The sequence below is a fragment of the Topomyia yanbarensis genome, chromosome 2 (assembly GCF_030247195.1).
Source record: "Topomyia yanbarensis strain Yona2022 chromosome 2, ASM3024719v1, whole genome shotgun sequence".
Lineage (NCBI taxonomy): Eukaryota > Metazoa > Arthropoda > Insecta > Diptera > Culicidae > Topomyia > Topomyia yanbarensis.
The window spans coordinates 118,439,243-118,454,463 of NC_080671.1; the positions used below are offsets into that span (position 1 = coordinate 118,439,243).

The 15,221-nt window shown below is 38.2% G+C and overlaps 2 protein-coding genes across 2 annotated transcripts in view; one reads left to right on the forward strand and one right to left on the reverse strand.

Moving 5' to 3' along the window:
• LOC131679305 (uncharacterized) overlaps positions 1–15,221 on the forward strand; it is a 615,352-nt gene that overhangs the window by 115,625 nt on the left and 484,506 nt on the right. Inside the window, exon 5 of the mRNA XM_058960013.1 lies at positions 5,696–5,814. Within this exon, the coding sequence (XP_058815996.1) occupies positions 5,696–5,814 (119 nt within the window). The remainder of the gene's footprint in view (positions 1–5,695; positions 5,815–15,221) is intronic.
• LOC131679306 (uncharacterized) overlaps positions 14,174–15,221 on the reverse strand; it is a 172,644-nt gene continuing 171,596 nt past the window's right edge. Inside the window, exon 12 of the mRNA XM_058960014.1 lies at positions 14,174–14,857. Within this exon, the coding sequence (XP_058815997.1) occupies positions 14,372–14,857 (486 nt within the window). The 3' untranslated portion in view covers positions 14,174–14,371. The remainder of the gene's footprint in view (positions 14,858–15,221) is intronic.

The window sequence follows — 15,221 nt, forward strand, 5'->3', positions numbered from 1 at the left end:
CGAACTGATAAGACACTGCTGATGGTTCATTGAATCTTGAAGGGTGGCTGCGCTTCCTGGCGGCTGGTCGGGATTTAACCCAATTTACATCAAATATTCACCAGGACATCCGTGGAAACCATTGAACCTTCCGGCAATAGAAACCGCACCAGCTTAATAGTGACTTTGAAATTATCCATCGAAGCGAACGGGAAACCTTGCTCTCGAAATCCGTTGTCGGAATGTATCCAAACGGAACGGATTTGAAGAGGGCTAGGTAAGGGAATTAGTTTTTTTTTCTCTTTTGAAAGCATCGCATGGAAGCATTCCTTAGGAATTGGGTAGTCGACAGTCACTTAATGCTAAGGTTAATGCTTTTTTGAGAATAACACTCAGGTTTTATATGTTCAGTGACCTTATCCCTGTAGTTTTGTCAATTTTAATTCAACATAAGGAACGATGACTATTTAAATAAAATATTTTGTGGTAAAACAGTATTGCAATTGCTTCCCGGAAATTGAAAGGGAATTTAGAAAGTATTTGGCTCTGCTGGCAATATTTCATAGTGATAAAATTGGAAATATTGATTATGTTGAACCACATAATAGTACCAAAAAACGATGATTAATTTTCATATTAAGCCTTTTGTTCAAATTAACATCAGGCAGAATTTGTCATTAACCCATTGCTACCCGACCTATTTTTCATGCGCAGAACAAATTGAGTTTTCCGGCGGGGAAACGTGAAATGGGTATTCAAATGAAAATATTTTTTAACTCAATTTAACTGATAGTAAGGAAGATTTGATAAGAATTGAAGAAGAGTCAGTAAAATGACTCCTGAGATATAATGGTCGACGCAAAAAAGTTTTTCAAAAAAAAATCAATTCTAAAATAATCAAGTTTAACGGTCATTCGTACTGTGACTCTCAAAGCGATCAGTTGATCTTTCCAGTCCGTGCAGTGTATAGCGACAAATAATAGTGCTAATCCGTGTTCAAGGTTGTCTTGCCTCTTCGAAGTTTCGAACTTTTTTCTTCTTTTGTGCGTGTGTTAACCGTTAGTCGACTAGCGGAGCAATAGCAGTGCTTCATTTCAGTGAGCTGCCTGGATACCGTTATTCCAAATAAGCACAGCTATTATTTCACGTTCCCCCTTCTTGGTTCTCCTTCTAACGTGCAATGGGAAAAAAGTCTGTGAAAAAATGACTTCCCCTGACAATGGTTCGCCACAAGGAGAGATGTAAGTCGAAATAAAATCGGATTCCCGGTTCAAGCTCGGCCACCGGGTCCTTCGTGATCTTCTTCCGGACCAAAGACAAAAAGTGTTTGAATTTATTGGAGATTTCTCGAATTCTGACAGAACAATATTCGGCCGTGTCAGAAATATCTAAAATACGCCCTGATAAGCTTCGGGTGGAGGTAAATAGTTTAATTCAAAAAATATTGCTTGCTACGGGCCTTTACGAGGAAGTAAAGAGTATCTGAACCAGCTATTCGGGTTAAGGTATGCGGGGTCGTTTCCGATTCGAGTTTCAGCCAGTGAAAGTACTGGAGGGCAAACGTTTGCATACAGTATCAGTCGTAGCTGACAGAAAGAGGACATATCGTCGCTGTTGTGCTATTTTATGACAAACGCCATTTTGGGGTAAACTAAGTTGGATATGCCACATTACTCGCCTAACGAATCTCTACAAGATGGCGTTTCCAGAATTTTGAAATTTTGCTAAGTTACTGAAATATAGCGAGAAAAGTGATCAGAAATTGTGAGTTTTTTTAATCATTATATATTGGGAATGGCTCAAGTTATAATGAAGTTTTAGTTGCTTATATCTGTGAAAATGTCGTAGAACCACAATGGCATTATAACTTAAAAAAACATGTATTGGGAGAAAAACGCAGTTTTAGCTTTAAACTGAAAATATTGCCTATTTGGCAACACTGTAACCAAAAATAACTATTTTTTCTAGATTCCCTGACTCATTTCTTTCAAAATGCAATCAACCGATTGTTTATAGACCAAATGAAACCAAAGATATGAATAAAAGTTCATAATTGGTGATTTTTTTTCTATGAAAAATTTTTCATGCACGATTATGACACGTCATACAAATTTTTTCATCAATACACACCTATGACACGTGTGAGTGCGACTTTTGTTTATATTTTTAGTGAAAATTCGCAACATAGTCAACGAATCTTCGTAATATTTGAGAGTTTAATACAGAATAGGCATCAATTGTCTTCTCTGAATTGTTACTACCATTTATAAGTTTCATGATATTCAATCTCAAACTTTAAAAATCGTTTTTCTTGAAATGTGCAAAATGGCGCTTGTCATAAGATAGCACAACAGCGATGATATGTCAACTCAGACTCCTATCGAGTTACTTTCGCCGGGTCTGCCCTATTTAACTACCTTTTCTTTCACAAGGTCTGTTCGCCATTTAATGCTACGTGTCATTAACTGTACTAATTGCAAACAATTGTAGCAATAAGGTACATTGTAGAAAATGCGGTGGGAATTATGTGGATGGTTCCTGTGGAAGGAATGCTGAAAAGTGTCTCTACTGTGGGAAAAACCCATATAATCTCCCGACATGCGTACAAACAGTCTAGGAATCTGGTGACCAGATTTTTTTTCTAGATGTTTCAGGTCATGAGTTATTCATAGCGGCGGAGGGATGATTGGAGTAAAACAAAATGCAGCATACACACTTAGTTCAGCTGGGCGATTTGCCGCACAGCCGTGCGATCAGTAAATGTTTATGCTGATATCTCGTAAAAGTGTAATTTGTTAGTTGATTTTCAGCGAAATATTTCCCGAATCTCAACGAAAAATGACTTTGTCGAGTGCTCGGCTGTTCAATCGCGGTAAAAGTTGCCAAAAATGCTGAGATTCGGCAGCAAAAATTAAGTATGTAAGTCAAAATAATACTTATGATTCAATATCAAACCTAGAACTATTACTCAAATTTACGAAAAAAATTGCTGATTTTTGTATAGAATAAGTAAAACACAATAAAATAAGTTTACCCTATTTATAGGTGCCACGGATCAAACCTTCTTAACTTTACTGTGCATAGCTTAGAAATTGAAAAAAGTGCCTGCATTTTGGTTTGCAACTTCCATTCTTTTATATAGTTGAATTTGGCGTAAAAAATGTAAAAATCTTCAATAAATTTGAAGCGAATACATACACACAGTTTTCAACAATATTATTTGGTTTTAATGCCTTCGCATTTGTTTGGAACATCGTTTGTACGAAAAGTCACAGTAGAACTAAGTTTAGAGTATTGCATAGAAAACGCTTTATAATTCGATACGATAGTTTAAGTTTTTCAACAAAATTCTTTATTGCAGCATATCTAAAACTTTGACGAAGACACCAACGTCAGTGTAAAAAGTTATTTTTTAAGTCTAAAAATGACAAATCCTGCAAAAAAATGTGTTAGGAGTGATTTTTATAAAATTAGTCAAATTTTTGAATAAAAATAATGAAAAAATTCTTCATCGGCTCCTCAAATTTAAAATTTTATCGTCGATTTACAAATAAATCCCATCTTTGATTTGGATGAAATTTTGTTCCAAGATAGGTAATTATGTTCCCTACCTACCATCAAAAATTCAAGTTGTGCGCTTTCAAGGAAAAAAAAGTTACTTAAAAAAAAATTTCCTTGTCCAAACTGAATTTTTTTGAAAGTCAAATCACGCAGAATCCAATTTTCTAACTGCTAGATGCATGATATATGCAAAAAGCATCAGTATCGAATTTGGTATATATTCATAACAAACTTGAATGAAGACTGAAAGACTGGAAGACTGGAAGACTGATAGACTGAAAGACTGCAGTTCAGTTGTTCATCTCAAAAGTGATAAATTTTTTGAAATATTAATTGACAAACTTTTCTAAAATTTATTTTATGTCTGATAGAGCAGCAGCACAATACAAAAAACAAGAAAAACTTCGCAAGCTTGTGTAAATTCCAGTCAAAGTATGAATTGAGCCCAGAGTGACATTTTCTGCAACATCCCATGGAAAAAGACCCTGTGATGCTATTAGTGGCACTCTCAAGCGAATGGCAAAAGAGCCAGTCTTACTCGCAACTATGGGATTACCGTAACAACTCCCCGAGAGTTTTATAACTGGGCAGTTGAACAAACTGTTAAAAATATGACAAAATTAAATTTCTGCTACATATCCAATGAACAGTACAGCAAAATGTCAGAAGAACTTGAAGAGCTATATATAATAATAACGCCAAAACACTATCTGGCACTCAGAAATTCCACAGTTTTGCGCCTATTCCTGGTGGCAATAATGAAATGTTTGTTTAATTACATAAACTATTTTCAATAGGATTCTTGATTAATAAAAGTATACTTAATTTCTAAATTAGACAATATCTTCTGACGAACTGAGTTTTATTGGATTCTGGGATGGTTAAGACTTTCATTGACTTAGTTTTTGATAAAAATACTCTGAAAAAAAATTAGTTTGGCAAGAAAAAGTTTTTTCAAATAACTTTTTTTTCTTTGAAAGTGCCCAATTTGAATTTTTGACGGTAGGCAAGGAACTTAATTACCTATCTTGGAACAAAATTTAAAAAAATAAAGATAAAAAACAGATGCTTTTCCTTTTAATTCCACCTGGTGGAATTAAAAGGAAAAGCATCTGTTTTTTTATCTGAATCAATCATTTTTAGACTATAGCCATTTGAAAAAATTTGGTAAAAAAGGTTGACCCTTTTTAAAAGACAGTCTAGATCATTTTTGGAAAAAACAAAAAATGCAAACTGGCTTTTAGTGAAAAAGTCTTCATATACAGAAAGTTTCATTGAAGTCTGAGAGGGTGCTGCCAACTCTGAATACGATTTAGCGCGAAATTCGTCCGCGACATTCAAACGCCCACGCGATCGAAAATGTTAACTTACCAACGCCCAAGTCCTTCGCGATGATACACGAAGACGAACATGCAATCACGATCATCCACGCACAACGACACGCCTTAGATTTCGCAAACACAAACACAATAACGCTGTCTAAAGAACGCCCAAAAAAAACATTTTTTCCCACGCGATCGTCAAGTGCCTACGCCGTAACACTCAATATCACAATCTTAATCATGGCCCACTGTAATTGATCTTAAGCAGTGTTTTAGTGGGTGACATTTCCCGTTTCACCAATAATTGTAGTGAGTGGATCGAAAAAAAAAAATTCTAAAAAAAGGGCGATCGATTTTTGAATTTAAAGAAAAAAAATTTGAATGTCGAATGCCAAAGTCTTTGAATGGAAAAGCGTACCCATTTAACCGTGTCAAGAAAATTAATTAAAAAAACCACCATGCTAAACTAAATTACTTATTAAGTTTTATAGGATTGTCGGCTTTTGCGGTCTGATTAATCAAAACAGGTGATTTATACTGCCCGACGTTTCGGCTACTGGGTATGGCCTTTTTCAAGGGAAATACGTTATCGTTCTTCGTTTGAGCGTCGTTTGCGTCAAACGAAGAACGATAACGTATTTCCCTTGAAAAAGGCCATAACCAGTGGCCGAAACGTCGGGCAGTATAAATCACCCATTCTGATTAATCAGACCGCAAAAGCCGAAAATCCTATAAATCTAACTCCGGTCGTCTCCCCAAGTAAAAATTACTTATTAAGAATTTTCTAACTATGAACTAACTTCCCGTTTGTATTGTTCTACTCTTTCCAACAGCACGCGGTCGATCCAAATACGGAGTGACAGTGCGATTGATGAACGCATCCTACTTCGAAACGAACGAAAACGGTGATCGGCAGCTGAATGAAAATATGGTCAACCTGTTGGAGAAGCATGTAAGTACGATCACACAGAAGACGCGCAGTTGGCACTTACCGATATGATGCGGTTTAAGTGCGAAACAAAACATACAAATATTGATGTATCAGATGCTATCAGTAATCGTATTTTTACTGTGGCAATAATAGCAAAGCATTTGCAGACTGTATTTCTGTATTCGTATTAGTGTATTATTTTAATAGGCTCGAGTAATATATCGGTTATATTACCTTATTTTCGACATGAGCTGTTCTTAGAATAATTAAGCTACTGCCAACAAAGATTCTTATTCATTTCGATTATAAATATTTTAACCTTAAGGTCATTCGCCTCCTCGGGTTAGAAAAATCTCCTAAGAAAAATCTCTAGCCCTATGTGCGGTATTGCACAGTGGATCCACTCCATACAAAAGCTGGACAAAACCTCAAAAGTAGTTTAAAATGTCTGAAAATATCATCTAAGGGTAATTTTGGTGCGCTAAACTCGATTTTGATTAAATTAGGACGCTAAAATGAAAATTGGACATCCTAGGGTGGTTCTAAAAGTTTTTTTTTAATTTCGCGAAAGTGAATTTTATTAACTTCTCAAAACAGTTACTTCGTAAGTGAACAGAAACATTTTGATTTTCTTGGGTAGTCCATAGTAACGAGTTAAATAGGGTGGATCCAATTTATCGAAATCTGGTGAATAAAAAATGATGTAATTTTATAAATTTGTTTGTAGATCTTCAGTTCAATCTGAATACCATCGTAGAAAAAATAATCCCTTCATAGCTAAACGTATGCGTTTAGAATAGTTACAAAAGATAGCACATCTTAAGGTGATTGATAGAATGCCTTAAATTTTTATTGGTTTATTTATTTATAGTTATCGCCAAAGCTATTAAAAGATGACAGGTTTATTTGATTTTGATGAAGATCTCAAATCATGCTCTACTATGCTCTATTCACAGTTGCTCATACGATGCATATTGCAGCTAAGCCGCTCAATACTTTTCCATTGATTTTCAATTCCAATGATGATATGAATATCTCTCCTTGTGGGTACTGACTTGGTTTTGCGTACGAAAACATCCTGAGCATTTTTACAATATTCCTGCCTATACTTTGCACTGTATGTGTATGCTTTGAAATAGAGACGTGAGCGTTTTTGCATGAAACTCTCACCAATTTGAAAGTGAATTATTGAGGGAGATTTTGAATTTTATTGTGATAGCTTCAATAGGGAGTTTGCACTTGAAAATAAATGTTGAATTACTGGCCAATAACTAAAAATCGGGTAAAAAAGAACACTTCCCACACTCACGTGTTTACCGTATATCGGTCACCAGTAAAGCTAACAACCAATACCTACTAAAGAAATAGTATTCATGGAAAGATATGATAATAGTTGCAGTTAGTTTGGCTCGTTGGATTGTATTTATTTGAATTTTTCTATACTGCAGATAACTGTGATAATGTAGAATCAAGAGTCATAGTTGCAAGACGGTTAAGGCATACTTATATTTGTATCAAGGAAGTCGCCCCAAACCCTGAATTTACAAGCAGTGTTCAGAAAAGAAATCCACCGGTGAATAAAAATGCAAAACTTCATGAAATCAAAAAATACCATGCGTTTCCATGAAAAAACTAATTTTACAAATGTCCAAATATCAACCTTCGGCGCAAAATAGCGCAAGATGGCAGTATATTTTTTGAAAATTAGATAAAATTCTACGTCAGTTGTACTAGATGAGATCCTTCAACACGATAAAGAGATGACACTCTGAATGTGAATAAGTCCGCGTTAAACAGCATAGATATAATGATTTTATTGGTAATTTTTTAAATACTGATTATTTCTCAAATCGAAATACACCATTGAATTCCTGAGATGATTTTCTATTAGAAACGCCTATATGTGTTGTTAAATTTCCGTTGTAGTACCTATTGGAGCGAGATGAATTAGAATGAACAAAAACTTTTTGTCAGTCAAATTCTTGCAAATTTTCAAGACCGTGTACGGTTCAAAAAAATGTAGCACTTATATTTTTCAATCGATTGACTCAAATAATTGGCGAATACAGCTTTAGGTACAATTAGTACATTTAGAAAAAAATGAAAAAGGTGTGAAAATCGACAATAAATTTTGGAGGTTTTGGCCGGCCCGTGCCCACTGTGGATTGGGATGACAAAAAAAATCTTCTTTACTCTTTCACTTATCATACACTGAATGCCATTCGACAAGAAAAATAACAAAAAGATTCTTATTTTGCTAATTAGTTTATTTCACAGAATAATAAAAAAAATAGCGGAATGTTCTATTTATATTAATATTTCGCGAGATTCTCAAAGTCTAGACACAAACGTTTAAGTAAGTCTGAAGTAGATGTCTCTGCTTGATACGCTTGTTTCAGCCTGAACACAATCACTCGAATTAGCACACATTGGAATTTTAATTTCAAATCCTTGAAAATATTTGAAAATAAGAAAATGATTTTTATTTGCATTTTCGGTCAATGCTTATTCCACCGAATACCACCAATGGTTGAAATTGTCGAGATCCGTTTATTCGGATTTAGTAGTCAATAGCATACAATTTTATTTTGCAATTCGTTTCAGATCAGGAATTTAAAGCTTGCTGACCGAATAAAACATAAAAAACTACAGCTTCATCCAAAATTGAATTCACCAATCAATGACAAACAAACAGTTTACCAATTACCATTTAGAATATTTTGTAATTGCAAAGAGATAATATGAGAAACATACCTCTAATTTCAAAATATGTGTGAATTAATGATCTGGACCGGATTCCAACAACTTAATTGCACACTTTTAGCCCTCGGGAGAAACTTCAATCATTATTGTTTATTTGTCAGTTTTAACCCTCAGGGTTATTCGCTGTGACGACTTTGTGTAAGTGTGATTACAATACTTTTTTATTCATATCATATCTTCCGTATTCTTCTGGTATTTCCGGTGCCTGATGTTCTTGTTAACTTGGCTCTTCTCCTTCCACTAGTGCAGTTTTCCTATGTAGTTTCCATTTTGTCTGCCTGTTTTTCAATGCGGTTTGCTGCTATAGCTGTTTTAATGGGCAAGTTTGGATATGAGCCGTGGCGTGGCGTTGTGTCTCGAAACCTTTCTTCAAATTTCTCGTAGCATTTGTGCGTCTTTCAGGAATCCTGGGTTTGAACGTTCCCTAAGACCTCTCGACTAGAGGAAGTGATTCTGTATTTGTTGCAGAGATTCTTTATATCCAGGCAATCAACCAGCAGAACTCGCAGAACGGACAGTAAGTCCAATAAAAAATACTATTTCTGTATGTTGGAGCAACGAAGAGAAGAGTAGTTTAGGGACGCGACATGATCGTCTAAAAGCTACTAAGGCGATACCTAGCAGCCACAGAAGACCAAGCGCAGAGTGCTGTGGTGAATATAGCTTCGGCTTATCATTCTCTCGATCCTCCCTTGCTCTCGTTATCACCGATCACTGATCGTAGGCTAGGTAGTACGGGATATAGGATATACATTTTAGTCGTTTCTACATTATCAACGAGTCAAGTACAATAAAACCAGTGCATGCAAATATTAATAAAGCAGGTTCAGTTCAATAAAGTCCGTAGTTTAAAGTCACACGCGAGTTTCTATCTACAAAATCGACGAAAAGTGAACCAGTGCGGAGTGTCATCAACACTGTATTTTTTTCCGTTGATTAATACTTTGACCTAGAATATGGAGCATATCCCGGGAAGTCGAATGGCGATCCTATTATCGATCCCACACATCCGTACACCAACTTCGCTTAGTGTCTTCCATCCGTTGCTCTGACAATTTGTCGTGTTTTGCGTACTCACTGTTTATTAGTCGAAGGTCAATCTGAATAGATCGTGATTCGCTGGGAGGGTCTCCAACGCGGATTGAGGTAGCTAGGCTGGTGTCGATATTGAGGTCCCTTTCGTTCCATGTGCGAGGGTTTATCCTGTGTAGTTTTGCTAGTGGTGGTATTTAACTCGCTTACAGCGTTTTCAAAGTGTATTTTGTTAAGGTTTTGTTCTAGAACTCGGCCGTTCTTTCTATACATCCCACAATTCGTTTGACAGTAGCTCCCATTGAAAGGGGAGCACTCTTGCTTTCACACAAGCCGCCTCGGCTGGGATGCTGGGAAATAAGTTCGATGCCGCTCTGACTGCTCTGTTATATGGTGAGGCAAGGATCCGGACGATTTTGATTCAGACAGGTCCGGTCAATACCGTAGTCTATCTTGCTAAACACCAATGCGCTGCTTATAGTTCTGGAAGTTCTCCGGTTCCCGCTCGGATGCCTTGTGCTGATTGCTTTGATCAGTCTGATTCTACACTCGCAGTTTGTTTTGATTCGACGAAAGAGTTGAGCGAAAGATAATTGACGATCTATCTGAGCATTTTCGTCTCTTTCCGAAAAGGGGTCGTTGTTTCGACTGGTCCCCCGGTGGCAACGTGTTTAGTTCAGCAGGAGTGGACTGTGGCACACTTGCATGCGGTTATATTAAACTCGACGGACTCAGCCCAACTCCCGTCGGCATTGACCGCAGCTTGCAGCTTCTGATCCGTTTTTGTTGGTTTCCGATGACGACTATTATGATTTCGTTAGCGTATTCGGGAATGTATAAGCCCTCTGGTAGCGTAGCAAATATTGAGTTAGTGCTGACATGAAACAAGGTGTCAGCTAGGACGGATCTTTGGGGCACTCCATTTTTCTCCGAAAAGCTTTCCGATAGTGTACCTACAACGCAGACTTTTAATGTACGCTCTTTTAAGTATTCGTCTATGAAATTGTCCATATTACCCATTACTTTCCTACTCTCGCATCTGTCACAGCACTCCTTCTATGCACACGGTGTTGTAAGCTTTCATGATGTTAAGGATTGCTACGTCGATGTGCTGGTTTACCGAGAAGTGTGTACCGAAACTACATTGCTTATCTAGGCTGAAAAATGTATGAATTAGTTGGAAAATGAATTTATATTTCCCCTGCTTGCACTCAAGCATTCGATTCTCTGTGAAACTTCAGTCAGTTTGGAAGCGAATGAATAAGGGAGGTATTGAAATTGAATGTTTCGATAAATTCAAGCAGATATTAGCCACTGAGATTGAGATTTTGCACCTCTGCTTTCCAGTTAGTTTCTTAAGACTGTGCAACGGAGAAAAACCGAATAGATACTTTTGGTTCTAAGTGTATTCAAAACCTACCTTGGGTCTAGTCGAAAGTTCTGAAGGCAGTGTCTAGTCGTAAGCTCTGAAGGCAGTGTATCACAGCTCCGCGGGTGACTGGCGCACAACCACGTACACTCCCCTACATCTAACTCGTTTGTTGGAATGTAGGGTTAACGTCGGACCAATGCCGAATTAATAGCATACCATCATTGGTTCAACGTTGGACCAACGGCTGTGGTCCACTAACGGGTGTTCAATAAAAAAAATTTCAGTCATGTAGTTAAAAAAACAAAAAAAATCAGTGGATCCAGTATTATTTATTAAAAACAAAATGTTTATTCTTCATAAAACGTTAATAAATATTGTAGAAGGGGCCCTGGTCAGCCGTACGACGCAACTTAGTCGCGATGCTCACACAATAGCGCTGGACGGCACTGACGTCTATCTTCTGGATACAATTCCGTATCCTGGTGATCAACTGCTTCGTATCCTTGGCCCGGTAATTATTTTTGTACACTAGGGCACTGAGGGAGCCGAAAAAATCCTCAATGGGCTGACAGTGGGGCAAGTTGGTCGGGTTGTTTTCTTTCGGAACGTACGGTACCTTTTTCTGCTCAAGATACTCCAGCGTCTTCTTGGCGTAAAGGGAAGACGCCTTGTCCGGCCAAAAGACGTACTTCTCATTCGCATGATGTTCTTTTAAGAACGGCAGAAGAATTTTCTCATCTTTCCTCCTGGTACACTTGTTGATTGATGGGCAGACCGCTCGTCTTGAACCACGGCTTTGAAAGCCCTCTGTCCGATATGGCAATGTACAGCATAACTTTTTTTAAATTTATGCTTAAACTTATATTTTACTTCGGGGGTTGTGGCCGACTTGTCGCTGGAATAGTAGCTGTCATTTTCTGGCATGTGGGTCTTAGAGAGCGGAAAGTAACTTTCTTCGTCCAGCACGAACGACATCGCGCACTAGTTCTTCGTCATCCACCGGCACTGCGATTTCACACTCGCTATCTGCTCGTCTGTGTAGTCGGGGGACCGAGTCTTCTTCCGACAGATGATATGTCCTCCATCTTGAGGGCTCGGTCAATCAAGGTATGGGAGCAGTGATATTTTCGGCCGGCGTCACGCAAACTCGTTCCGTCCTTTGTTGTCGAACAGTTTTTTCAACGCTTCCTTCTGCTGCTTCTACGTCATTATCTTCGACGGACGGCCACTATCGTCATTCCGCTCCATGCTCAGGGATGCAAGGATCCGGTAAACTATACTCACGGACACGCTTTTGTCTCGAGAGTGGTCTACCGTAACCTTTTTTCCACGATGATCATGCGTTTCGTAAAACCGTACAACACGCTCGCGGAGTGCTTGCTGTTTCGACGCCATCTTCGATTGAATTGATAGCACCCGAGCGAAAAGAAACATGCCACCCATTCCTAGGGAGTCCAGAGAGCAATTCTCTTGGAGAGAAAAAAATTACGCTCTTTACTTGATTTACACGAAGGTACTGAAATCATTCTCATTTTGTATTGAACCCCCGTTAGTGTTGATAACAGTCTATTATCTTTCTTCAAAACCAGCCTAGAGGCCTAGGAATTCTAAAGTCAAGGTGTTTTTCCGTACCGAGGACTGAATGGCTCGTAAGACTAAAATATGCCAGTCTCGCACGGAATATCATGGGTCTTACCCAAGCCTTGTTACGCGAATAACTGACACAGTGAACGTTTGTTTCTTCTCAAATCGTGGGATTCAAATGATGGTCATGTCCCTAATACCCATTTCGGGGTTCCCTAAGACCGATTATAAGCCAATGTGTTTCTATCTTCTAGTTGCTGTACAACAAATGCGGATGATGAAATGTGTACTGCTGTAATCGAGTATGGTTAAAGGTGCATCATTCTATCTTCAGCATAAACGTACAGCAACTATCCCAAATAAAAATTCAAGTTTTGCAGTGCGCTACAAGTGCAATCTAAGTTTTATGAGTGGCTATAGAACTATCATAAAACTTCAATTGTAACTAGGGATGAATCTATCCCGCCTTGTGCAGGAAGAAAAAGCTTACATAGCTTTGGTTCAAGAGCCACATTTTCTTAGAGGTAACTTCTATGTTGGAAAGCTAGTTAATTCCGTCTTTGCAGATCTAAAAAAATGAGATGACAATTCCACGTGAAATACCTCGTGCCTGTACACTTGCGAATAGTTTTCTGACGCATCTGTTATATCCGACCTCACAACTCGCGATACTTGTGCTGTCACGGTCAATATGACTGTTGTTAACATAAACGAGATTGTTTGGCATACTTGCTCCATAATCAACCATCACCTTCTGATGATTTCAAATGGGTTGTATCATACTGTGGCAGACATGGGTTTCCCCTCATAATCGGCAGTGATGCAAATACCCACCGCATATTTTGGGGCAGCTCAGATATCAATTTGAGAGACACCGAATTGACGGAATATTTAAGTTGTACAAATCTGCACATGCTTGATGTAGGAAATCTCTTAACATTTGCATGATCTGGTAGAAAAGAGGTGTAAGATGTAACTCTCTGCTCTGACGGTATTACACATGACATGAGAAGGCTCGAACCGTCGTTACCTGGTTGTAAGTACATCATCTTTGATCATTTAAACGCCTCGCTAGGTATCTTCACATATCGTAATCCCAAATCTCCGAAGCCTCTACGAAGAGTGCTTGGCGACTAGGTTTCATGGGTATCTACCAACGATTGAATCTCCAAGTGACTGGGATGAGGTCATGGATAAACCAAACAAACTCATTGTTACAGCATACCAAGAGGGTTGTCCGCTTTGACTTATGTGTGCTTTTACAAAAACACTTCGGTGGAATACCGAACTTGTTCTACTGAAAAAGTTATGTAGACGACTTGGAATTGCAGATGCAAGGACTGGTCGGAAGAATTGAACTACCTGGAAATAATTGAGGGGCAGTCATCACTGATGACTGCCCCTCAATTATTTCCAGGTAGTTCATTTGCTCGTAGAATTGTGACAACCGAATCGAATTAAGGACGATTCTAAAACGATTCTAAAAAATGCAAGATATCCTTTCAATAAAATTAAACGCAAAAGGTTTCTAATAAAAAATACGATGATTTTCGTATACGGTGTATCAAAATATGTGAGAAAATCATATTTATATTCAAATAATTTAAAAAAAAATGTTTACTGGTGATATTTTTGTTAATTTGTTCGTCATTTATTGGTTAAACTTTTTGAACTTGTTTCCAAGTGGTTGTAACTGATATTTTACTATACAAAGACATATAAGGGTGAGCTAAAATGAAATCGTTATAAATCATTGTGGAATCATTTTAATATATAATTATGTAGTTCGCAAACGTGACCGGTAGGCAACAACGAACCACTAACAATTCATAAAATATTCTGCGTCAAATTACTTCTTTCCTCGTCGCCACCCAAAGACTGACTAAACCTTTGCGGTGCATTGGCAATCGAACTCAACACCCGCCGAACGTTGCTATTCTGGTCACCCCAGGAATTTGTCCGATGACCACTGCCAGCCGATTCGCGAATGGTTGGCATCGGTCCAGCACCACCGTTACCAGGCTGCGATGATCCTCCGCTTTCCTTGCGTCGTATCGAACTTGGCAACCGGAACGAGCGAGATAGGGGTCGTAAACGCTGCCGCACCGAGGAAGACGACCCACCTCCGATAGTCTCCGTGGAACGCTGCCGATTGGCGGAGTCCTGTGCCTCCAGCAGGGACGTAACCAGCTTCTCCAGCAGCTTCAAATCGGCCGTATTTTTCGAATTACGAATACTGGCCCGGTTCGGTGGAATGCCACTAGGGGTAGAGGATGAGCCAACGCCACCGATTCCAAACAATCGTTCGGCGATCTGTAAAAAAGAGCAATATTTCAGATATAGACAGAGAGAGAGAGAGAGAGAGAGAGAGAGAGAAAGCAATGAATAATGAATACACGGGAGTTGGTTGAACAAATGGAGCTTAATTTGATTATCCTCATAATTTAGGGGAGGTGGGTTGAATTATACTCGAGAATCATTTATTTAAATATTGCTTCGTGACAAACTCCTCGCCATCCCGTTTCTTCGTAGGTTTGAACTGAGGTATTAATTTATTTAAATTTGTGAAAATTAAAGATGAGGTTGTTCGTTCGGTAGGTCGAGAAAGCGAAATAAAATTACAGATTAAGTTTGTCTTCGTTGAAAAGTGTCAAATGTTGAGTTGTTAAATTAGTAG